At 38.8% G+C, this 26,656-nt stretch overlaps 1 protein-coding gene across 5 annotated transcripts in view; it reads left to right on the forward strand.

Moving 5' to 3' along the window:
• The first annotated feature begins 2,813 nt into the window (after positions 1-2,813).
• The window catches only part of PTPN12 (protein tyrosine phosphatase non-receptor type 12), a 102,137-nt gene continuing 78,294 nt past the window's right edge, over positions 2,814-26,656 (forward strand). For 4 of the 5 annotated variants that reach the window (XM_047097372.1, XM_047097375.1, XM_047097376.1 and 1 more), the window contains exon 1: positions 2,815-2,944. In XM_047097372.1, coding sequence (XP_046953328.1) covers positions 2,846-2,944 — 99 coding nt within the window. In that variant the 5' untranslated portion in view covers positions 2,815-2,845. Of the gene's footprint in view, positions 2,945-26,656 lie in introns of all 5 variants that reach the window. The other variant, XR_006965348.1, reaches the window with a different exon arrangement.

Consider the following 26,656-nt stretch of genomic DNA (forward strand, 5'->3'; position numbering starts at 1 on the left):
TCCACTGACAATATGAAGTGTGCATCATTCTCCAGGCATTCAACATCCTCCAGAATCCAATCCCTATCCACTTTAGCGCCTTCACACATATATAAAAATTCTGCTACAAACTTCTGCTTTACTGTCTTCATGCTTTTTGTTTCATCACTTCTCTTACATGGGAGCTCTTCTTTCCGTTCAAACCCAATTTCACATATCCTTCAAGGATAGGACCACTGCATCGTGATAACCAATTCACAATTGTCTCTTCTCAGAACTGTTAAACGACTCAACATCTGTATCACTCATTTGGTATCACTCATGGTATAACTAACCGCTTATTGTTTTTCCTCCAGGCTATGCACTCTAAGAAGCCATCCCTAAAAACACTGATGTATCTTGCATGCGCACACACACACACACACACACACACACACAGCATAATCTCTCATATTTACAACCCTTCATATTTTGAGGTAGACAAGAAATATCTGTAGATTGAAACATCACCTAAGTATGTTAAAATGAGGAAGGTACTGCCAAGCCCTTGCAAAAGAGTTTAAATACATAGAGGTACATTTGTTCTCCCTAACCTACATCACATGCCACAGGTAGCTGCTAAGAACTCAAAAAACACACAGTGTTACAGGAAAGAGAGAGAAGCATGCCAGTTAAGAGGAAAAGTAAAAAAATTGCAAAAACACTAGTCAAAATGGAGTCAGTAACTCAAAACAAGTAACACTTCCCATCAGACTGTCCCTAGACCGTTAGTTAGACAACTTGTCTAGCATATAGTCTTTATAAATCACCCTCTGGTTTGTACATTCTTTTGATACATCAAAAGTAGAAGTACTCTTGATCATCTGCCCATTTCTTTGCTGAGAGTCTAATTTCTTTTCCAGTTCTGGAGGAAAAGGGGTACTTACAGCAAGCTATCTTAGTAGGTGATCAAGTCCAGATCCTGACCTTTCCATCCAGTGAAATGGAGTCTCAGTAACTGATTAAAGTAAAATACTCCAGACCCTTGTTTCAGATAAAGCTTACCTTAGAAACTGAACTGTTCCTCTAAGTGAATTTTTAAATATGGAACAAACCTGTATCATTTTACACTGTATATATATGTATATATATATATATATAATGTAAAATGTATATTTTTATTTATAAATGCATAGTTAGAGATTTAGAAAGGCACACCTGCAAGTGCCTATTTCTGAGAGGAGGAGTGGATTAGTACACACTAATTGTATTATTAAAAAATTTTTTTTTTTATCTGCGACTCAAACCTATTCTCTTGAAGGAGTTTATTCCATAGTAGTTCTAAACATTCATCTGGGAAAAGGGGGCTATCACTTATATTTTCTATTTAACCAAATTCCTTGACCAAGCAGCGTATCTGTAAAAAATGCTTGTGGGTATAAGTGACCAAAAAAAAAGTCTGTGAATAAAATCCTTCACTTCTGTCACATTACCACATGTTTACCTTCCTTAGAGGAAATATAACCGTTGTACTGAAAACAAGATTTGCGTTCTAGTTTTGGCTCTGCTAAGAATATGCTGAAGGAACTTAGGCGAATCACTTTCTTTGTAAAATGGTTAATTAGACTAGGACGGATATTCTGATCACTAGAAGATTTACAAAGATGTATGAAGATTTATAAAATCCATTAAATGGAGAAAAATCTATTACTCATTTTGGAAGGGCTGCGAATCTAAGCGCAAGACAAATTCCCTTTCATTCAGCAATCACAACCCCCAACACAAGCGTGTTGGATGCACTCCAAATAGGAGCTCACTCGTCAGGGTTTGGACGGATTTGCAAAAAAGCAAAAGTCCTTTCACTCAAGAAACGTTTCCTTTTTCTTGACCGTAGCCATTCCCCAAAGTGCCAAGGTCTAATTGCCGTCAATAGTCACCAAACCACTAGTAAGATGAAGACATACCTGCTGTGAACGTGGAGGTGACACAACTACAGTTCCCAGCATGCCTCTCTATCCCACGGCCGCCCTCTCCCGCCCCCGCTCCTGGACTCCCGCGGGTCGGGACTTGTAGTCCTAGCCCACAGTTGTGGGCGGCGCAGAAGCGCTCTAGAACGATGCTTTCCCACTAGCAGGCCGTGAGCCTACAAGTTCCAACTAAAATCTTACTCGACTGACTAGGATTTACTCTGTTCAGAGGCGAACTCCCTCCTTCCAGACCTCCTCAGACCTACTAGCAGGCGGGGCGGAACCACGCCCCGGAAGTAGAGTCAAGTAGCCCAGCCGACAGCTAAAAGCCTTCCAGCCATTCCGAGAGGGGCTGGCACCAGCAGGGCGGGCTTGGGAGAGTGGCCCGGAGGCGGGGTGGGCGGGGTGGGGTGGGGTGAAATCGGCGCGTCCTAGCGCCTGGGGCGGAGCTACGGCGCGGGGCCGCGCGTCTGGGTGGCGGCGGGGCCGCGCCCGTGGGGAGAGGCGGCTGCGGGTGCTGGTGGAGGTGGGGGGGGGAGGAGGAACCGGGAAGGGGGGGGCAGGGAGAGCGGAGAGCCGTGTTCCTGAGGCGGTGGCGGCGTCTCCCAACGAAGGAGGAGGAGGGCGGGGAAGGAGGATGGAGCAAGCTGGGGGTTGGGGTTGGCGCTAGCCGCAGCGGCTCGCCTCGTACTGTGGGAGAGCGGCCGCTGCTCCTGGAAGTTGTGGGGTCGGGAACCGGGCCGGTGCTGCCGCTGCCGCCGCCTTAAGCGGTGAGGAGCCGAAAGGAGTGGCGAGGCTAGGCGGGGGTCGGGAGGGAGGGGAAGGGCCGGGAAAGCGAGCTGGGGAAGACTGAGCGAGCTCTGCGCCGGGCGGGCGGGCGGCGGGGGGGCCAGCCACCGCAGCCGGGGGGACGCGGGAGGATGGAGCAAGTGGAAATCCTGAGGAAATTTATCCAGAGGGTTCAGGCCATGAAGAGTCCGGACCACAATGGGGAGGACAACTTCGCCCGGGACTTCATGGTGAGTCCTTCCCCTTGCTGTCGCCTCCTTTCGCCGGCACCGGAGCCCACCACCGCCTCGCCCAGCCGGCCCGGGCAGCCAGCGCTTTGTGTGCAGCTGAGAGGAGAGGGGCGGAGTGGCGCGCACCAACTCCTTAGGGCCGGGTGGTCTCGAAGGCCGGCGGGAGGTGAGACCGCCTCCGCCCCTCGGCCGCCTTCCCTCCCATCCCGCTTTCGTGGCCCCCACCGCGGGCGCCAGGGGCGCGAAAGGAGCGGCCCCGGCGGAGCCCTCACTCTGCACCGCCGCCGCCGGCGACCACCTATTGTTTCTCGGGCCGGGAATCGAAGCCGAAGGAGGTGCAGACCCGGGGCGGGAGGGGGGGCTCATCCCTCCACCCCCACTCCCTAACCAGCCTGCCCCTCCTGGGAGGGTCGAGGCAAGGTGTCTACCCTGGGTGGAAAGCAGATCGCAGCTGATGGAGGTACGGGGGTGTTGAGGTTGGCATTAACTCCTGGGGTCCCTTTGCTCAGGCTGGTCTCAGAAGTGGGCAAGGGAGGAGTTCTGCCGTTTTTTGGGTTCTCAGTTATTATTCCAAGGCTTGGGAAAGGATTGTGCGTAAGGAATCCCTTGGTTTGCCCAATTCCATCTACCCTCGTCCGGTCTCTTGTCTCTGGAGACCCAGGTTTGAGATGGCGTTGGGGTCATCGTGACTTTAGGTTGACGGGTGTGTGTGTGTGTGTGTGTGTGTGTGTGTGTGTGTGTGTGTGTAGGGGGTGATTATCCTGAAGGAAGCCTACTTCGGACTCCCTAGGGGATATTGTCGAAGGCGGAGGGGATGTGACTATCACTTCCTATCCGGGGTGGGGGTGGGGAACTTGGGAACAATAGTCCTGGTGGGGCGGAGGCAACGAAACGGGCTGAAGCCCTGAACTGGGAGATAACCTTCTCAGCCTCCCCCCGCCCCCCTCTTTCCGCCCTCTGCTTGGGCTGGCTGGCTGGAGAGGAGGTTAAAAGTCTTGTTCGTGAAATTGCTCTAGATACATCACTTATTGAGGGGGTCAGATACAAAGGCGTGGGACCAGAAGTCGACTTCCTACATTGTCCCTCCGGCCCCCCTTTTATTTTTCTGCTGGACAATGTTCCCTTTAGGGTTGTTTCTCGGCTTAGGAGGCGGTGGTTGCGGCTGCTGCTCCTACGGATATTGCGCAAGACTGGGGCGTTGGAAACTCTGGAGGTCTGGGGAATGGAAAAGGAAGTGGGACTTTGGGAAGAGGTTGCTCCTTAGCCTTGGCGGGGTTTGAGAATGGGAAATAAACTAGGGAAAATTTTGCTCCTGGGCAAGATACAACTCCAAGAATAAGCACTTAACTCCGAAATTCTTGATTGTAAAAAGGATACACAGTTAATGTCTATAAAAATGAATGAGCAGCAAACGCTGGCTAGTTTTTGTTTCAAAGTACAGTTTAATTGTTTACAAGGTGCAGGTGATATGACTTTTAGTACTGAAATGCTTTTTCACATTTTAAAGCGACTCCAGTCTAGTAAAGCCTTAGCATTAAAATTGTTAACAGCTTATAAAATAGATCGTTGACCTTACTCAATATAATAATAATATTGTTGAGCTTTGTGATTCCCGCCTTCCTAGACCAATAATAGAGGATAGGAGTAAGATTTTGTTAGTATCTTTTCAGAACAGAAAAATATAAATAATCTATGCCTTCTTTTAAACATTTTCTGTTGATATTTAGCCTGTGTATTTTTGAAAAATTAATTTTTGGTCGAAGTAAAGGTAAGGAACATTTTCTCGACTTACATTGAGAATTTTGATTGTGTTCGTATCTTTTGGGTAGTGTCACTTACCAATAATTGGATGGAGTCCCTTTTTTCTATATTTTTAGCAAAAATAGAAAATATTTACTTAAGATATTTTAAAAGTTTAAAATTAGTCTATTACAGTCTTATTTTGGTTATGGAAGAAGAGGTGGTGTGGTCCATGGTCACTTCTCCTTTGCATGCTAGTCATCTGGTTATCCCTGGGCACATCCTGTCAGGAAAGAGCATTGTTTGGTGATGAAGGCCATCAGGACAGGTGCCCAATCTCTGAACTACAGGGGAAGTAGCCTTGGGGTTTGTGCTTTGGGGATGAGTCAGGGATTCCTATTGGAGATTTCATTTCTGAAGGACTAAATGAGTTTCTTTTTTTTTCCATAATACCTAGGGATACTAGGTGAGTCTACATTCGAGATTTGATGACTAAGGCTATTCTTTTATAGTGCTTGCTTTTTTTATTCCATGACTTGATAAGCAATAGCTATAATTAAGACTGCTAGATTGTGCTGCTTTTTCCCTTGGGTGGTATGCTGGTGGGAAACCATGCCCTTCTACCATGGAAAGAGAATAGAAAATCAGCTAATAATTTTAAGTGTTCTGTTATTCTTCAAATCTTATGTGGGCTAAAAATGCATTTTTAAATTTTAGCATTTTAGAACTGAGCCTTAGAGATAATCTAGCTGTTATAATCCTGTTCAAGTATAAAGTACTAATGTTCATTGTTTCAAATTTGGAAATTATAGACTAATTAATAATGCCTTACTCTTAGGAAAGTGGGTGGACATCCAAAATGTTTTCTTTCCATTGTTATATCCAGCCTACCTAGTCCCATCACTCAAAGGCTGTCTCTGTTTAATGCATCTGTGTGACCACACAATATATTCCATTTTACATATATATTTTTTTTCCATTTTGTATATATATATACACATATATAGTCCATTATATATGTAAATATATATGTATTTTAAATGTTTATTTATTTTGAGAGAGAGAGCACGCATACGCATGTGAGCAGGCGGAGGAGGGTAGAGAGGGAGACAGAGCATCCCAAGCAGGCTCTGCATGGTCAGCAGTGAGCCTGTCGCAGGGCCTAACTTACAAACCAGGAGATCATGACCTGAGCTGAAGTCGGATGCTTAACCTACTGAGCCACCCAGGTGCCCCAATATCGTTGTTGTTGTTTTTTAACTGAACATTTTGATAAGTGTTTTTCACTTGTAAAAGTCATTTTCAGTGGCTATATAATGTATTTCACCTGGCAACCATTTTATAGCTTAACCATTTGCTTGTGGTTATTCAATTTTAGGCCATTTATTTTCTGTTATTACAATATCATAATTCTGTAATGAACACTTGTGTGTAAAGCTTCCTTATTTTGGAGTATTGCATAAGATATCTTCCAGTAGTGGAAGTACTAGGTAAAAGGATATAAACATTTAATACAGATCTATAAATAACCTTTTGGAGAAGTATCAATGTATACAACTGTCAGTAATGCATGAGTGTTCATTTAATTATCTTGCTCTTTGATAATTTGATGATCGGAAAATAGTATCTTGTTTTAATTTGAAAATTTTCCACCTGTCATTAACTATTCTTTGAGTTATCTATTTTTGGCCTTGGTGTGTTGAGTCCTCCCCAGCCCAACCCTAGAAAGGAGAAAACTAAGATACTGAGATGGTGTAAACTGTAGTACCAAGATGATTACTTGCATGTTGAAGGTTAAACATCTGATTTGTGGCAGGTCTGGACCTCGGTTTCTCCTATCTTGCCTGCAAGTCTTCTTTTTTATTTAAAAAAAAAATTTTTTTAATGTTTACTTATTTTTGGGAGAGAGAGACAGACAGACAGAGTGTGAGTGGAGGAGGGGCAGATAGAGAGGGAGACACAGAATCCCAAGCAGGCTCCAGGCTCTGAGCTTTCAGCACAGAGCCTGATGCGGGGCTCGAACCCACGAACCGCGAAATCATGACCTGAGCTGAAGTGGGACGCTTAACCAACTGAGCCACCCAGGTGCCCCATTGACTATAAGTCTTCTATGCAAGATGGCAGACAGTGATCATGACAAGTAAACAAACGTATAAGGTAGAGTGGTGTGCATTCGTGTTTGACAGACCTGGGTTTTACTCCCATCTCTTTCATTGGCTAGCTGTCTGACAATAGGCAGGCCACTTAAAATAGGATGACTGATCTTTTTTTTTTTTTTTTTTAACGTTTATTTATTTTTGAGACAGAGAGAGACAGAGCATGAACAGGGGAGGGTCAGAGAGAGAGGGAGACACAGAATCTGAAACAGGCTCCAGGCTCTGAGCGGTCAGCACAGAGCTCAATGCGGGGCTCGAACTCATGGACTGTGAGATCATGACCTGAGCTGAAGTCGGACGCTTAACTGACCGAGCCACCCAGGCACCCCAGATGACTGATCTTTTAAAGAAGAAAAATGCTACTTCACAGGGCTGAGGTCTGGGACTGACGTTTAGTGTCATCATCTAACAAATTATTGTGCTAAAGTCTGTGTATTCTCATATGGCTAATTCATATAGTCAGTCACAGATAACTAGACATAGAAAGAAAGAAGTATCTGGGCTTTGTTTTCAATCATTTTCTTGTGCGTTTTAAAGCTTTGTAATGTCTAAAACATTAAAACAAGTAGATTTCTTCTGATCAGGCTAAAGTTTATCTAATTTACATTACACAGTTGTATATGAAAAAATCACAAAAGACACTTAAGCTACAAACAAATATGGCAGCTTCAGCTTAAAAGCCAGCTTTCTCTACATTTATGAAGGTGAAAACATAAATATAATAAGTGAATTCAGTGGAGTATTTAAAATATAGAATGCAACAGAAGTGTGAATTCTAGTACTTTTTTGTGAAATATTGGGAGGAGAGGATTTAAGGACATTTTTCTGAGGCTGAACTGGGTATAATAGCAAGCCATCCTATATTAATATGCTATTTAAAATAACTTTGATGTTTTAAACTAATCTGAACTTAATTTATCAAAGATACCCAAGAACTACCATAGAAGTTATTTATTTCAGGGGATTTATTATATAAAACCATTTGTTCTACAAGTGGTAATCCTGACAGAACTGCTCAAAATGACCAGCCTATTTGCTTTGTTATGATTAAATAATTGTTATACGGTTTTTATTTTACTATGGTAACATTAGTGACTTTATAAGTTATTTTAAGTAGGAAAGAACTTAACATTTTTCATCTCTATTATATACTAAACACTGCGCCAGACACTTTACACCCTTTCTTACTAACTCAACAGTTTATGAGGTAGATATAACCTGTATTTTACACATGAGGAATCATACTCTGAGAGTTAAGTATCTTGCTTGACTTCAAAACCTCTGTTCTATTTGTGTATGTATGTATGTATGTAATCTCTATACCCAGCACAGGTGTAGACCCCAAGATCAAGAGTCACATTCTCCTCCAACTGAGCCAGCCAGGTACCCCCAAACCTCTGTTCTTTTTGTTCTGTTTCTCCAGGATACATCTGAGGTGTCTTAGGATCTAGCTGGGACTAGGCTGAGGGCACATCACCATGCAAAAGGATGGAAGTTTTAAAGTGGAACATGTTTAGGGAAGTGTTAAATAATCTGCCATAATTTATGGAAACCAATTTGACAATAAATTATATTTTAAAAAATGAAAAATAATCTGCTATAACTAATGCAGCAGTTCACATCTTTTGATCTCAAGAGTCCTTTACATTCTTAAAAATTACTGAAGGCCCCCAAAAAGCTTTTATTTATTATACTACAAATTAAAACATATTTTAAAAAATAGTACACTTTAAGATAATGATAATAAACTCATTCCATATTAACTATGTGATAGATAATTGTTCAAAACAAAAGGTAGTGAGAAGCAGCATTATTTGTATATTTTGCAAATTTCTACATCTGGCTTAATAGAAGCCCCTCCCCTGCTTCACTCATACCATTGCAATGTTACATTTCACATAGCATCACATGTCATGTACTCTAGAAAACTCTATACTCCTCAGAGAATGAAACTGATTTTTAAAAATTATTGTGCGAAAGTCTGTGCATTATCATATTTATAGGTGAGGAAACATGACTTAATATTATTAGGAAAAGAGTTTTAACTTCATGGACTCTGAAATGATCTGGGGGTGGGCTGTCCCTGAACCATACTTTGAGAACCAATGAGGTAATGCATGGTAAGGACTAATAACGATGCTGAGTAAGTTAGGTAGGGGTTAGATTGTGAAAGTTCTTATATCTATGCTATAATTTATTCTGTAGTTCAATGATAATAATTTTGAACAGTTCTATACTAAACTCACATGGATAGTGGGCAGGTGTTAAGAAAATACACATAGTAGCTGAGCATTCTAGCAGTGTTGCCTCCACCTTCAACCACTCACCCCCACCCTCTGGCTCCAGCCTGCTTTAGTATGAGCCTTCATTTCTATCATTCAGATAGGTGCTAGTAGAAAAGCTAAGAATCACTACTATAGGTCTCTGGAGAGCCACTTCATGCTTTAAGAAGGGTAAGCAGTGATTGGGCTCCTTGGTGGCTCAGTCTGCTAAGCGTCCTACTTAGGCTCATGTCATGTTCTCACATTAGTGAGTTGAGGCTCACATCAGGCTCTCTGCTGCCAGCACAAAACCCACTTCAGATCCTGTAACCCTCTCTCTTCTGTCTCTGCCCCTCCCCTTCTCATTCTCTCTCTCTCTCTCTCTCTCTCTAAAGAAAAAAAAAAGAGTAAGCAGTTATTTGACAGATTTGTGTTGTAGAAAGTTGATTCTGATGGCAGTATTAAGGGTGGAATTAGTGATGGAGGAGAACATTTTGGAAGCTGTTGAAATATAAGAAGACTAAGACGGTAGAAAGAGTATAAAAAGGATCTGATAAGGATTAAGAAAGAAGATTTAACAATTCACTAGATGTGGGTAGTAAAGGAGAAAGAAATATTTGCAGTATGACTCCAAGGTTCCTGGTTTGGTATACTATCACCCGTTAGAAGATATCATTTGGTAGGGTTAGGGGTATGGGAGGAGAAACAAGTAGAGGGGATCAAGCAGAAGACGGTTGGAGGAGATTTCAAGGTAGGGGACAATTTAGTTTTAAATGTGTTAAACTGAGGTGCGTGAAACATTGATTAGAAATGTAGGGCTCAAGAGAGCTGACAGGATGGAGTTAAAAATTTGAAACTTGTCATATAAGCATGTAAGAGGTAGTTGCAAGTATGGGAGCAAATGAGTGTGTTCAGATAAACATATAAAGTGACCAGTTTTAGGTTGGAAAGCAACAGCATTTAAAGAGCAGTCCGGAAATAAATAAATAAATAAATAAATAAATAAATAAATAAATAAATAAATAAATAGCGAGCAGTCCGAAAAGGAGTATAAATTTTTTTCCTTTTTCTTTTTTAAATGTTTATTTTTGAGAGAGAGACAGTGAGTGCGGGAGGGGCAGAGAGAGAGAGAGAGAGAGAGAGAGAGAGAGAGAGAGAATCTCAAGCAGGTTCCATGCTGTTAGCGCAGAGCCCGATGTGGGACTCGAACTCACGAATCGTGAGATCATAACCTGAGCTGAAACCAAAAGTTGGACACTTAACCAACTGAGGCCACCCAGGCGCCCCAAGTATAAATTCTTAACATTTACTCTAACATTCTGAAAGCAGACAGTAGAAACTAGAGGAAGACAGATTGAAGGAGAACTCCCCTCCCACATTCTGCCTTTTTTTTTTTTTGTAGATAAGATAGATGCGGTATTTTTCATGTTTTTTAACTATATGTATGCCCTCTTTTGTGAAATGATTGCTGTTTAAATATGATTTTCTTTTTTTCTTTTGAGAAAGAGAAACAGAGTGCGAGTGGGGGAAGGGCAGAGAGAGAGGGAGACATAGAAGCTGAAGCAGGCTCCAGGCTGTCAGCACAGAGCCCGATGTGGGGCTCGAACTCATGGACCACAAGATCATGACCTGAGCCGAAGTCAGATGCTCAACCAACTGAGCCACCCAGGTGCCCCTAAATAAGATTTTAAAAGACAGATAATGAGAACTTGTCTTTTGGTTAAATGAGACCTCTGAAGTTTTTTATTTAAAGTTTGGATTTGAAATGTTAGAAAACAGGAGGGGAGAAAAGACTGAAAGCCTGGAAGGTCTCATGCTGCACAGCCAAAATATGTATACACATTTTCATTGTTTGTTAAATTGTTTAGTATCATGGCTTGTAGGTGTTTTAAAAATCAGTAACAGCTTTATGGAGAGATACTTCACCTACAATAAAATTTATCCATTTAAGCTGTGTAATTTAATAGTTTTTAGTATATTCACAAAAATGTGCAGTCATCATTACAATCAATTTTTATCACCCCCAGAAGACACCCCCCCCTCCATTAGCAGTCATTCTTCCTCCCTTACCTCCCCGCTAGCCCCAGGCAACCGCTAATCTACCTGCTGTCTTCATGGATTTGCCTCTCCTGGACATTTCATGTAAATGGAATCATACAATATGTGATGTTTCGTGGCGAAGTCCTTTGACTTAATATATACAATGTTTTCAAGGTTCATCTATGTGTTGTAGGACTCAGAATTACTTCATTTCTTTTTATGACTGAATAATATTCCATTTTATGGATATACTACACTTTGTTTATCCATTCATCCGTTGATAGACATTTGAGTAGTTTCCACTTTTTGAAATCTTTTCTTTATATAACAATAGATAAAATATATTTTATGAATAAACATTTATGTACAAATTTTTGTTAGGATATATGTTTTCCTTTATCTTGGGTATATACCTAGGAATAGAATTAAAGGGTGATATGGTAACTGTTGAACATTTTGAGGAACTGCTAGATTGTTATACAAAGCTGCTGTACATTTTACATTCCTACCAATTTCTCTACATCTTCACCAACACTTGTTATTGTCTGTCTTTTTGATTATAGCCATCCTTGTGGGTGTGAAGTAGGTTATCTTGTAGCTTGTAGGTTTTTAAAATATCTTAGTAAGTTTATATAACTGGTACTGTATGTATGTCTAACGTGTCTTTCAAAGCTAGAGTGATAGGAAGTATTTTCCACGTTTTTGCATTTGAGCTAATTTTAGGGTTTTCCCATTTCAATTGGTTCAGTTTCTTATTCAGCCTTTGATGGGTATGTAGCCAAACATACTTGTATTCTAACTTTGCAAGTGGAAGTAAACTTTTAAGTAACTCTCCTGACATGGCTCACTGGAGACAGCATCCTATTAGAAGTGTTAAATTCGCAAGAATGTTTGTCCGTATTTACTTTTAGAATACCGTTAGCTTTTTTCCCTTCAATATTTGACATTTAGTTTGGAAAAGGTTTGACAGTTTGAAACTGAAAGTAAGACCTTAACATTTAGACAGATTAAATTTTTTTGTTCATGTGTTAAACACTTCTGTGTTTCTATAGCACTCAGTTCATTAGATTCATAAACATTTACATTTCTGACTTCCCGGACTGAAAGCCTCCAGGGCTAGTGACTGTGACTTAATTATCTGTGTATCCTTCTTGCTTAATATAGTACTTGGCACTTAATAGGCATTAGTGGCCATTGCATGAGCAGAAATTGTAGTGAGCTTAAAATTCTGAGATGGAGAGGGGTGCCTGGGTAGCTCAGTCCACTGAGTGTTTGACTTACGGCTCAGGTCATCATCATGGTTTGTGAATCCAAGCACCACATTGGGCTCACTGCTATAGGCATAGATACTGCCTTGGATCCTCTGTCCTCATCTCTCTGCCCCCCCCCCCCTTAAAAATAAATAAACATTAAAAAAATTGTAAGACAGAGATTTATTCTTCAAGTGGATTCTTCAAATGGTCCGAAGAGCTTGTCTCTTAGATGAGCTTGAGAACTGCTTTTCCCCTTTATATGCATAAAGATGTACTTATACAACTGTGGTTGTATTTCGTTATCCACTGAAAAAGAAAATATGAGACAAAGTACTAGACTGAATTCAAGAAAATAGGATAAATAGGATTTTATTAATTGTAATATCTTCTGCCTAAATATGAAAAATAGAACAGTACATATTTTTTTCTGGATGCTGTCTGATATACATAAGGATTCAGGGAAACACTTAATGTATCTCCCACCCCATGAATCATACTTCGGGGACACTATCTTAGAATATTAATTTTAATAAAATATCTACTTTTAACTTTTGATTTTAGATTTCATTAATAAAATCTACATACCATGTCACTGGCGTTTCTGCAAAAATAACAATATCCTTGTAACTTGTGGGTGATTTAAGAGTGATTACAGCAATAGCTGTTCTCTTCTTGCCTCTAGTTTCTTGCCTCATCCAATCCATTCTACATATTGTACTCACTTTCCTAAAATACCATTTTCAAGTGTTGGCATCTGTGGAATAATAGAAAGCATGCTGATTATAAAATCAGGATATGTGAATTTTAGTCCCAGTGTTGCTACTTAGTTCTGTTTACTAATACATTTATGTAGGACCATATTGGAAACATGTTTTTATTTTTGTTATCAAAACACGTAAGTTCAAAAACAACTCAAAGCTCCCTTTGATCACCATTAAAATTATTAGAATTTTGGATGTCTATGCCAAATTGAAGCATCAGATCAAAGCTGTGCTTATTTTCAAACTGTAATTATATGCTGTCTTCCCAATTTCCCTTTATCCTATCCTCCCAATTTTGTAACTTTTGCCCCAGTTTAATATCACAAGGCGAGAGGATAAAGTCTGTACTTCTTAACTTGGCATTCCAGAGCCTTTTAAATATAGTCTTACATTACCTTGGCAGTATTAAACTCCTGTACTCTGTAGTATGTATCCTCTTCCCTCTAGAATAAGCCATTTCTTGTCCTTGAGCGTACCCACTGAATGGATGAAATCTTATCTGTGGTTGTACTATTAAATTAAACATACTTTTTCCATTTCTTAGCAAACTTTCCTTATAGGCCAGTGCTCTGAAGGTCAAAACACTAAAAATTTAGAATGGCTTTACCATGTTCACCCCGAACTCAGAAACAAAAATTAATTCTCATTTTCTGGGATAAATATTTTAGCTCAGTTTATCTAAAGTATTCTCCGTTGTAAATTTATCTCATTGTAATGATATCTCCACTGTAAAATTCAATTTTTAATGTCATGGAAAAAAGCCTTGCATTAGATTTGAGTTCAAGACTTGTTTAAAGCAAGCCCAGTGATATGCAGTTATTCTAACCCTTAAGACCCTAAGTCTCATCCAAATAGTTGAATTTTTCTCCCAACATTTTGTATTTCCTGTCATATATTTACATTTTAGATTCTTTAGAGTCTAAAAAATTTTTTAGATTCATGCAGTCATACCTTGACAATTACATCCTTTCCTCTGAAATACACAAAAGTCTTGTTTCCATTTGTAAAGTATTATAGTGTCTGTGAATTGGCTTATGGCAGATATAAGTAGTTTGTCCCTTGGTTTTTCCTGGAGAATGTGGAACGTGGATCATGTTAATCTCAGAGGCTTTGGGATGTTTACTAATATCTACATTTCCTTTAATAACTGTTCTTACATGTAATCTGCATTTGAAAAGCTATTTAACAACATTGAGTAGCTACCCTGGTAGACTCTGGAGGAATGCAAAAATGTGTCCCTATCATCCTTCTATGGTTCTTGCCATCCACCATTCATACAAAAGATATTCCTTAAGTGCCCACTATGCCTCAGCACTGTGTTTACAATTACCAATTGAAAATAGGACATTTTCCTCAAGAAGTTTACCAACTGTGGATAGACTTGTGAGAACAGCAGAAAGTTTTCCTGGAGGTGTTGGATGAGCTTCAGGAGGTCTGTGAACTCTTTCAAGTTGTACATAATATTTTGTGTGTAAGTTTGTTATTGGGGAGGTGGTAGAGAAAGTTCATAGCTCATAGATTCTCAAGGGTCTTGGGTTCCAAAAACCTTAATACCTCCAGACTAGTAGAAAGACAACAAGGTTTGGAGCCACACAGGAATTTTTATCTTGGCTGTGCTATGATTATGAGCAGGTTATCTAGGGAAATTGTGGATATAATACCTACCTGATTGACCAAGATAAAGATAATATGTATGTAAAGCTACTAGCATACTATGTAGAGAGTACTCAATAGTAATTCAAGATGTCATATTATTCTAATGGAAGTGTGTTTAAGATTTAAACCTACGAGGCAGGCGAGCCTAAATCTGCTTGTTTGTCAGGTAGACTAGCATAAAAGGCATTTCAGAGAAAACTAACAGCGCTTGCAGACACACAGAGATAAGAACTGTGGGTTTGAGATGAGAGGAACAGAGTGGCTGGCAAAGGATAAAATAAGAAAAGCCTGTATACTGAAATAATAGGAGGGTATTCCCAAAGCGAGAACAACTTAAATGCAGAGTATGAAATGAATATGAAGTTGGCCTTTGCATTCTTGAATGTCTTGGTGAGGAGTATTTTGATGTCTTATTATTATGGCATAGTTGTTTACCCTTACAATGTATTATTTGGTTAGTATGAAAAATCTTTTTAAAACTGAGTTTCAACCACATGGTCAGTATTCTCAAATCTGGTAATTTTACTTTATCCCAGATAGATAAAATAGTACCCTGTTTATATACTTCTTAGATGTTTAGATCAGTATTTTTCGCTGGCTTCTGTTAAAAGTGCCCTGTAAAAAAATTACACTAAAAAGTCTGTAGGACCTAGGCATATCATTTATAGTGTCTGGCCTCTTGCTTAGTTTGGATTTTTTTTTAACAAATTTGAGTTTTGCATAAGATAACTCTTGAGTTTTTGAGACTACATATTTGGGACCAGAACCAAAGAAAGAAAGGAAAATAGTTCTAGATTCCATAATACAAAACAGTAAAGAATAGCTTTTCTGGATACCTTCTTCCCACATTATACACAACGGGTTTACTCATAAGTTATAGACATTAAACCTGTTTAGAAATTTAGAAATTAAGGAACTTCATACAGATTTTGCCATTAGAAGTTGGCAGAGCTGAGTTTGTCCCCAGTTATCAAAGCAGATGCTTTTTCTATGACATGATGTTGCTTTGGCCAACAATTGCATTCTTACTATTTACGGGAAAAGTCAATAAAAAAAAAGCGGGGCATGAGAAATACAGAAAAATTCTTTGTTGGGGCGCCTAGGCAGTTCAATTGGTTGAGTGTCCAACTTTGGCTCAGGTCATGACCTTGCAGTTCATGAGTTTGGACCCCAATTGACGTTTGGGCTTGCTGCTGTCAGCTCAGAGCCTGCTTTGGATCCTCTGTCCTTCTCTTTCTGTCTCTCCCCCACTTGCGGGTGCGCGCACGCACGCTCTCTCTCTCTGTCTCTCTCTCAAAAAATAAACATTAAAAAAAATAATTAAAAAAAATTCTTTGTTGGTGTGCCTGAGTGACTCAGTCGGTTAAGCGTCCGACTTTGGCTCAGGTCATGATCATGCTGTTTGTGAGTCCGAACCCCACATCTGGCTCCTTGCTGACAGCTCAGAGACTGGAGCCTGCTTCAGTGTGTCTCCCTCTCTCCCTGCCCCTTCCCTGCTCACGGTCTGTCTGTCTCTCTCAAAGATAAATAAACATTAAAAAAAAAATTCTTTGCCGGTATAGATTTTTATTTGCAGCCTACTTCCCAACTAGCTTAAGTGAAAAAAAAAAAAAGATTATTGCAACAGAATACTGCCGTTAAGCTACTTGAAGCACAGGAACCAAGGAATGGACAGCTATCTATAAAGCTAGGCACTTCTCTTCTTCCTTTTCTCTTCATAGCCCCTCTATGATTTATTAGTTTCTCTGTCTCTAGATGACTGGAGACTTGGCTTTGCTTCTTTGCACCTGCTTTACTGTTCTCTTTGTGCAGTTTGGCTTTTACTGTTTGGGACTGCATATTCTGAATAAAGACATTCCTTTTGGTGTTTAATCTGTCTCATTCACTTTATTTCAGTTTAGGGTAAGAGATCAGAATGAGTATAATTGCTATATCTCCTTTTTACATTACTTAAAGAGTCATTCAGCTTGCCAGTGAGATGAGTATTGTGTGAGTTGAACAAGGTGGGGAGCTTGTTCATACGTATGGAAGGGAAAGGACTTTTCCTATGGAAAGAGAGTGATAGTTCACTAACAAGGCAGGCAGTGCAAAGAGTAGTCAAAAAATCCTTGAAGCAAAACTGAAAAAAAAATTAACTATTAAGGTTTCAGCCCCAAATAAACCCTACCCACTTTGCTTCAGAGAAGGGAAAAAGAAAGATAAAGAGTTGTTATGTATTGAGGGGCACTGGGTGGCTCAATTGGTTAAACGTCCAACTTATAGTTTCAACTCAGGTTATGATCTCCTGGTCCGTGAGTTTGAGCCCCATGTTGGGCTCTGTGCTGACAGCATGGAGCCTGCTTGAGATTCTCTCCCTCTCTCTGCTTATCCCTCACATGCACTCTCTCTTAAATAAACTTAAGAAAAAAGTCATTATGACTTGAGATAACATTCTTTTGGTTCTGGTAGAGTGTTATTTTGCATATAACAATACATATTAAAAGGCAAATTTTTGTGTGTGTGAAAACTATAAAATTAAAGTAGTCTGTATGCTGCATGTTTATGGTATCTAAAATTTAAATTGTAATTTTTCAGAGTTCAAATATTAGAACGAGAACATTACCTTTTTGCAAGCAAATATTATTCTAAAGATCTATTTTATTGAAGCATTGTGTCTGGTCGTCCTTTGTTCACTCCCTGAATATATATCTGAAATATAGCATTATCTGAAAGACTAATATATTTTCTTCACAACAGACTTCGCATCAATAAAATAAATCTGTAGTACCTTTAGTCCTGAGTCATCTAAAAATTAAGTACTGTGATATATTGCCTTGTCACTCTTCCTGTCCTCTGTATCTGTCTGCTTTTGCGCCTCTGCTACCTTTTGTCTAGTTTTCTTTATCTACTTTGTCCATTGACCTGTTTGTGTTTAAGATTTGTTAATGTGTGTTGGAAATGGGTGTTAGAAATAGATTCGGATGTACTGTGTAATTGAGAAATTTCCTGTAATTTATGCCCAGTGTCTGTAATTCTTTACCTTTTTTAAAAAGTAAGCGCTACTCTCAACATGGGGCTTGAACTCACAACCCCAAGATCAAGAGTCACATGCTCTACTGACTGAGCCACTGAGGCACCGCTGTAATTCTTTTCTTTTAATACTGTAAATAGATTATACATAAATGCCAAGGAAGAACATAGAGTAGATGGATATCAGTAATAGGATTCTGCAACTGAAATAACTGGGTATGTCCAAGTATTTATCGTTAAACCTATTCACTGGCATTATTAGATGTTTAAAATTTTTTTCTTATTTAATTTATATATGGATAGCAGAAGATTATTAAAGTAAGAGAAATATGGTTTTAATGCTTAATATATTATATGCTTTGGTCTTTTATGGAAAAGTATAAAGAGGATGGGTACCTGGGTGCCTCAGCTGGTTGGGCCTCCAACTTCAGCTCAGGTCATGATCTCATAGTTGGCGAGTTCGAGGCCACCTTGGTTCTATGCTGACAACCCCGAGTCTAGACCCTGCTTCAGATTCTGTGTCTCCCTCTCTATCTGCCCCTTCCCTGCTTGTGCTTTCTCTTAAATATAAATAAATAAACTTAAAAAAAAGTTTAATAATTCAAAAACTTGAAACAAAAAATTTTTATTTGTGAAAATCAACATTCATAGGAACTATTATTTCCTTTCTTGATTGAGTAGTCCGGCAGGCATTGGCTAGGTTCACTTCCTCAGCCTCTTATTTGTTCCTTTAACCCCCATTGTAATTTGATTTCAAGGTCTACCATTTTGCTGAAATTGCATTTAGTATGGTTGCCCCAGATCTTCTGGACACATCTAGTACATCCTTTATAGTAATGTGTATCTTTGTTGATGCTTCTTTAACATTCAGCACTGTTGACTGTCTTTTTTTCTTTTCTTTCCTTTTTCTTTTCTTTAATTTTCTTCTCTTTTCTTTAACTTCCTTTCCTTTCCTTTCCTTTCCTTTCCTTTCCTTTCCTTTCCTTTCCTTTCCTTTCCTTTCTTTCCTTTCCTTTTTAAGTACTTGCCTTGATGTTGAAGCATCATTTATACCTACCTTTTTAGTCTCTGTCTCTAATAGTGGCTCAGATGCAACATACTTTCTGTTTTTTACCCTGGTATGTCCTAAGGGAAATATAATGGAATACTTGAATATTTAGAAATAAGAATGACTCTTACTAATCTTGTAAAACTGACTATAGTGACATGGATTATTCTAATGTGGTAAAGAGTCTCAAAGAATAATAAAATACTAATATTTTCTCATACTCTACAATCTTTTTTTTAATCTTCTTGAAAAAAGTTTATTTATTTTGAAAGAGAGTGTGCATGACTGCAAGGAGGCAGGGGAGAGGCAGAGAGAGAGAATCCCAAGCAGGCTCTGCACTGTCAGCATGGACTGATGTGGGGCTTGAACTTAGAAATCATGAGGTCATGACCTGAGCCAAAATCAAGAGTCAGATGCTTAACCAAATGAGCCACCCAGATACCCCCCATACTCTACATTCTTGTGATGACTAGCAAATTATTTTTATTTTTGGAAAATGCAACTTAATCTAAACTAGAAGTATAGGACGAATATTTAACCAATACATATAATTTTCTGTTACTACTTTATTATATGTCAGTTTTTATATTGGTTGCAAACCATATATTGTTTATGCCATATCTAATACTATGCCATATCTAAGTATATTCCATAATTATCATATCACTTATTTTTCTTGTTAAAGAAGGGTTAGAAAATTTTATTAAAAAAAAGAAAGAGAATTTTATTTTAAAATAGACTGTAGATTGAATATATATATAAATTGTCACTCTTTTATCTTTAAGATATGTTGTAACTAGAAGAGGGAAGAAAAGTAATCTTTCATACTAGTGGGAGGGAATTTAATCATAGGAGGTTAAGGAAGGAATGAGTAGATGTCAAGACAGAAAGGACCAGACAAAAGTAGCATATCTTTATGATATATTTGATTTTAGCAATTTGAGTGCCTGGTGTTGTTATATTGGGTATTCCAGCAGTGGTAGATCACAAGTTTTATCTGGATTAAACTTAGCCATTTTTACTGTATGTAATTTTGAGTACATTACTTAAACAACTCTGAATCTGAGTTTCCTTATCCACAAAACAGGAGTATTTTGCAGTGTGAGAATTAGTTGAAATGTGAATAATATGTGTTAGATGTTATTCTAAATAAATGATAGTTAGGAATGAAAAGTGGTAAATGGCATTAAGTGAGAAGTAAAATAAATGTGAAAGAAAAAGGCAACCCCTTGCTCTTTTTCTCTTTTGGACTGTCTTGGATCATCGAGAAAAAAATAATGTGTATAATGTAATTATCTGAAGATATCATTGATAGTAACTGGAGTTTTGACTTTATTCTCTAAGCCAGTGATGTCTAAACTTTATTTATTTATTTATTTATTTATTTATTTATTTATTTATTTATGGTGCAAAAAGGTGGTAAAGCATGGGGACAGGGCCCATGGGCAGAAAGAGCTGCCTAAACTTGAGTTTTAAAATTTTTAGGTGTGCACCTTCTGGATACAGTTTCATTAATTTATAATTTTATACATTACTTATACAACTGTGTAAAATTTATTATTGTAAAATACATATTAAAAATTAGGATGAGATGAAGCCTAAACAAATAATATACGTAAATTTAAAAAAGTATTTACTAATGACAAAGTATAATTTTGAGTAAAATTATAATACTTTGTAAAAATCTTGATTTTAACACTTTGTGATATAGTGATTTGAAAGACTAGCTCTGAATATAATGGCTTCCCTGGATTGAAAAGATACCTGGGTACCTGGGTGGCTTAGTCGGTAAGCATACTACTTTTGGTTTCAGCTCAGGTCATGATCTCATGGTTTCATGAGTTCAAGCCCTATATGAGGCTCTGCTCTGTCAACTGGGAGCCTGCTTGAAATTCTCTCTCTCCCTCTCTCTCTGCCCTTCCACCACTTGTGCTGTCTCTGTCTCTTTCAAAATAAATATATAAACTTAAAAAGAAAAAAAAAAGATACCTGACAAGGATACATAGATCCAAATGGTTTATTAAATCATCATGCTTATTATTTTTTTTATTTTTAATGTTTATTTATTTTGAGGGGGGGGGAGAGCATTGGCAGGGGAAGGGCAGAGAGAGAATCTCAAGCAGCCTCCATGTTGTTAACACAGACCTGATGTAGGGCTCGAACCCACAAACCATGAGATCATGACCTAAGCCAAAATCAAGAGTCAGATGCTCACCCAACTGAGCCACCCAGGTGTCCCTCATCATGCTTATTTTTATTTATTCATTTAATAATTATTGAATGCCTACTGTTACCAGGTCTTATCCTAGACCCTGAAGACTACAACTCCTCATTGAACATACATTCTATTGGTAAGAGAAAATAACATCGTACACAAGTAAATATAACTAGGTCAGATATTAAGTGCTACAGAGGCCAGTAAACAGTAAGGAGGAAAAAAAGTAGAGTATATCAGTTATCCATTATCACAATAATGTTGTATATCAACCACAAAACCTTAGTGGCATATAATAATATTCTTGGGGCACCTGGGTGGCTCAGTTGGCTGAGCATCTGACTGTTGATTTTGGCTCAGGTCATGATCCCAGGGTCCTTGGATAGAGTCCTGCATTGGGCTCCATGCTGAGCATGGAGCCTGCCTAAGACTCCCTCACTCCCCTCCCTGCTCTTCCCTCCTACTTGCGTGCGTGCGCATGCACACACACACACACTCTCAAAAAAAATACGTGTATATATGTGTGTGTGTATATATACATATATATACATATATATATATATGTATATATATACATATTTTACATGCCATTGGTTTGTCAGCTAAGCAATTTTGCTGCTCTTGTCTGAGTTCATTCGTATTTCTGAGGGTTGGCTGGCTGTCAGCACATCTAGCCTGGCTGTGGCTGGGATGACTAGGATTGCTTGGCACTGTACTATATGTTTCTTATTCCCCAGTAGACTATCGGCTGTGGCACGTGGCTGTTGCAGAGGTGCAGCTGAGGGGGAAAGTACGCAAGTTAGAACTGGCACACTTGTAACTTCCATCACATTCTGTTGACCAAAGCCAGTTACAATACCATTTCTACCTCAGAGGGTGGGGGAATAGATTCTATCTTGTAGGTCAAAAGAACTGCAAAGTCAAATGTGGGTTTAAAATATGGAAGGATGAAAAATAGGCTTTGAATAGGATCAATCTACCATTATCACAGGTATAGGAGATACTATTACAAAAGGTGGTGAAGACATTGAACCAAAACTTGAAATGAGGTTATCTGCGAGGAGAGCATTCCAGGTAGAGTATTAAAGGTCCCATGGACCTGAGTTAAGAGTGTTGAAGGAATTCTGTGTTTGAGCAGAATAGGTGACAGAGAAGTGGATTTGTGGTAGGGTTGGAAGTTACGGCTGACTAGGTTCTTGTAGGTCATTGTAAGAATGGCTTTTACTCAGGGCACCTGGGCGGCTCCGTTGATTAAGCATACGACTCTTGGTTTCATCTCAGGTCATGATCTCATAGTTGGTGAGTTTGAGCCCTGCATCAGACTCTGCTGACAGATTATCTCCTTCACTTTCTGCCCCTTTCCTGCTCGCACTTTCTTTCTCTCTCTCAAAATAAATAAATAAACATAAAAAAAAAAAAAAAGAAGAAGAAGAATGGCTTTTACTCTAAGTAAGATGAGAACCTTACTCTTGGGTTTTACTCTTAGGTGTTATGTTAACTTTAACAGGATCATGTGGCTGCTGTATGGAGAATAAAATGTAGAAGGGTAAGGACAGAAGGAGAGACCACTTAAAGCTTTCCACTAGTTGAAGCAGAAGGGCCTGAAGACAATGAAAAGGGATAAATTCAGAAGGCATTCTGAGGTTGCATTCACAAGACTTGGTCATATTGGAAGGTGAGGAAGTACTCATCTAAGCTAACTTGGACACTAAGTGATAGTAATGAGATAGGGAATACGGGATGAAAGATGAATCTGAAGAGTTGATTCAGTGGTAGATGTACTGAGTTTAGGTCTCAGGTCAGTGTCATGGTTGGCCCTCTAGATTGTAATTTTTTGTGTGTGTATGGGTTGATTGTGGAACTCATGGAAGAAGATGAGATTTCTGAGGTAAAGAATATATACTGAGAGGGGTGCCTGGGTGACTCTGTTGGTTAAGTGTCTGCCTTTGCCCCAGGTCATGATCTCAGAGTTTGTGAGTTCAAACCTTGTGTTGGTCTCTGCTGTCCGCACAGAGCCCACCATCCCCCTCCTACTCCTCCCCCCACTCACACGCTCTCTCTCTCTCAAAACACACACACAGAGAGAGAGAGAGAGAGAGAGAGAGAGAGAGAGAATAAAGAGAAAGGAATACAGAATGTTAGAGACACTTAAGTGCCTGTTTGAGGTTGATAAACTCTCAGTGCTTGCTAGAGTTAGGAGCAGAACCTGGAAGGTGGTGTAGAGGCCAAATGGATTGAGGATTTTCAAAGAGAATTTGAATTTAAACCTGGACTTGGTGATTAGGAGTCCTGGGGTTACCTTGTCAAAAGCACTGAGAAGAAGGTATGACAGATTTGCGTTAAAAACTTTTTTTCTTTTTTTTTTTTTTTAGAAATGGAAGATATTAAGGGAGTTTTAGGCAGTTGTTAATAGGAAAGAATAGATTTTATTTTATTTTTCAAAGCAGTGGGAGAATTGCCCTGTTTGTGAAATCCCGTCATACATAGGAGTTGTCCTGAAAGGTAAACCTCCTATAGTCATTTCAAGGAAAAAAAACTGGGGAAGGGAGTGATTACAAGTCAAAAAGCCAATCTGTTGATTTTGTTTATTTTCTCTCCTCATTTAACCCTGGATCCCTTCTTCCATTTCTATCCTCTGTGCTGCCACTGTTGTGCTGCTGTTTACATGGCATTCTATCACAAAAGCAAATGGTCGTCCATTGCAACCAGAGCTGGCTTAAAGCCCAGAGATTATGGAATCCAGGAAATGATTTTAAAGCCCTACAAATGTTGAGGTGGTGCCAGTTTGTGCTTAATGAACTCTCATACTTCTCACTACAACCAAATGAGCAAGATATTATGTCCATTTTGTAGATGAGGAAACAGATGGCCAACGTTGTCCTTCAGCATGGTAAGAGCAGTGGGAGCAGTAGACCTCAAATAGTAGGTAATGCCATGCAGAAGTTTCCTCTTTTAAGGTGCATCAACGTATATGATATGGCAGAAAACTGTTAATGAAATACAGGGTTTGACAAAGTAAAGGTTTTCTCCATGTTTGCTCCCATAGCACTTCGCATCTATCTTGATTATAATTCACCATATGATATTGCAGTTATATATTTATTTTCTGTTTCTATTACTAGGTTGTAAGGACTTCAGTGACCAGAGATCCAGAATCAGAGATTCTGAGATCCAGTGGCCTGAGTCTGTCTTGTCTTTATACTTCGGTACCTAGCCAATGGCTGTATGATAGGTGCTTGGTAAATCTTGTTAGATAAATTAGTCACTACAATATACTTGCAAAGTATGTTTATCAGATAACACAAATAATGACGTGTGTGTGTATATATATATATAATGCTATATATCTTGTTTATATGATAAACTCTGCAGTAAATATCACTAGGTCCTTTACATTGGATCCTCAGACTAATCCAAGTCCTATTTTTACAGATGAGGAATCTGAACTTGCCCAAGGTCACATGGGTAGTAAGTGGAAGCACTATTCCAACTATAAAACTTATGCTATTCACTATTATGTTTTATTGCCTCTTTCAGTGTAGTCACGGATGGCACCAGCAGCATGATCATCCACCCCTAATTTGAGAAAGTGACTGGCAGAACTTTTGAAATAAGTGTTTGCCTGACACCTAGAATTTGTTAACATATCTGCTGGCTGTCAACTATTTGTTGACATTCTTCACCTTAAATACACTTGAGTGTGGATTACACATGTTAGTGTCCCATGTCTCTTACCACGGGATTCTTTTTTAAGTTTATTAATTTATTTTGAGAGAGGGAGAGAAAGAATCCCAAGTAGGTTCCGTACCACCAGCACCAAGCCTGACATGGGGCTTGATATATGAACCATGAGATCATGACCTGAGCTAAAATCAAGAGCCAGATGCTTAACTGATTGATCCACCTAGGTGTGCCACGTGTGAACCATTTTTAAAAATTTTTAATTAATTTTTTTAATTTACATCCAAGTTAGCATATAGTGCAACACTGATTTCAGGAGTGGATTCCTTAATGCCCCTTACCCATTTAGCCCACTCCCCTTCTCACAACCCCTACAATAACCCTCTGTTTGTTCTCCATATTTAAGAGTCTCTTACGTTTTGTCCTCCTCCCAGTCTTTATATTATTTTTGCTTCCCTTCCCTTATGTTCAGCTGTTTTGTATCTTAAAGTCCTCATATGAGTGAAGTCATATGATATTTGTCTTTCTTTGACTAATTTCGCTTAGCATAATAACCTCCAGTTCCATCCACATAGTTGCAAATATGTATATATATATATATATATATATATATATATATATATATACCACCTCTTTATCCATTCATCCATCAATGGATATACATGTGAACCATTTTTAATCACATATGGGAGGTGACTTCATCTCTGCAAACTTATCAATCAAAGCATTTCTGTTCATATGTCTTTAGTACTCTACTATTTAGTGTATATTTTGATAAATAATATTTAATAATCTACTGATAATATGATTGTATGTTTTTAAAGTCTCTTATCAATGTAACAACTTCGCTGAAAGATAAAATTCTATTGAAAGAGTGTAGCGTTAATTTAGTATGTAAAAGTAAGGCAGATAGGCTCATTTTCAGTAGAGATGGGGAAATAATGAAGTACACAAATAACTAATGCAAAACTGAGGACAATACTACAGGACAAAGTGCCAGGAGGATTCCCTTTTTTTTGCAGCTTTGTTTTACTGTGGTAAAATGTACACCATTTTAACCACTTGTAAAAGTATGCAGTTCAGTGGCATTAAGTACATTGACATTTTTGTACAGTGAGGATTCCTAAAAGAGAAAAGTCATATACTGTTAGGACAGTCATGGAATGCTTTATAAGAAAGGATTTTTAAAATGAATCCATAAGGATAGGTGAATTGTGGTGGAGAGACTTTACAAGTATAGGGAACTCTGTGTAAACAAATGAGAGTGGGAATAATAAATGGACTTTAGGAAACAGCAATTAATAGCAGCATTACATAAGAGCAGTAAAAAAAATAGCACTTACAGAAATAGCTAATATAGTAGAGTGGTTGGTGAATTTATAAGTATTTTCTTTAAATTTTTTTTTAAATGTTTATTTACTTTTGAGAGACAGCGTGGGCGGGGAGGGGCAGAGAGAGAGGGAGACACAGAATCTGAAGCAGGCTCCAGGCTCTGAGCTCTCAGCACAGAGTCTGATGTGGGGCTTCAACTCACAAGCAGTGAGATCATGACCTGAGCCAAAGTCGGATGCTCAACTGACTGAGCCACTCAGGTGCCCCTATAAGTATTTTCTAAGACAACAAACAAGGAATAGGTTAAAATACTGTGAATTTTTAGAATAAATGTTAGGTCAGTTTTCCACAGATAAAAGTAGATTTGGTCTGTGTTCATGAAATGTTCTGGTCAGCAAAAGATTTATAATTAAAGCAATCAGTGTTATTTGGTTATAGAGGATATGATCTAAAATAATTTAACCCCAGAGATTGCCAGTGTACCCACACTACACATTGAATATTAAGTGTTGTATGTCCCAAAGAAGTCAAGCTGATGGTGTAGTATTGAGTCACACTTA

The sequence above is a fragment of the Lynx rufus genome, unplaced genomic scaffold (assembly GCF_022079265.1).
Source record: "Lynx rufus isolate CCGP_SWC_20201006 ecotype Redwood Valley unplaced genomic scaffold, mLynRuf1.p SCAF_4, whole genome shotgun sequence".
NCBI lineage: Eukaryota > Metazoa > Chordata > Mammalia > Carnivora > Felidae > Lynx > Lynx rufus.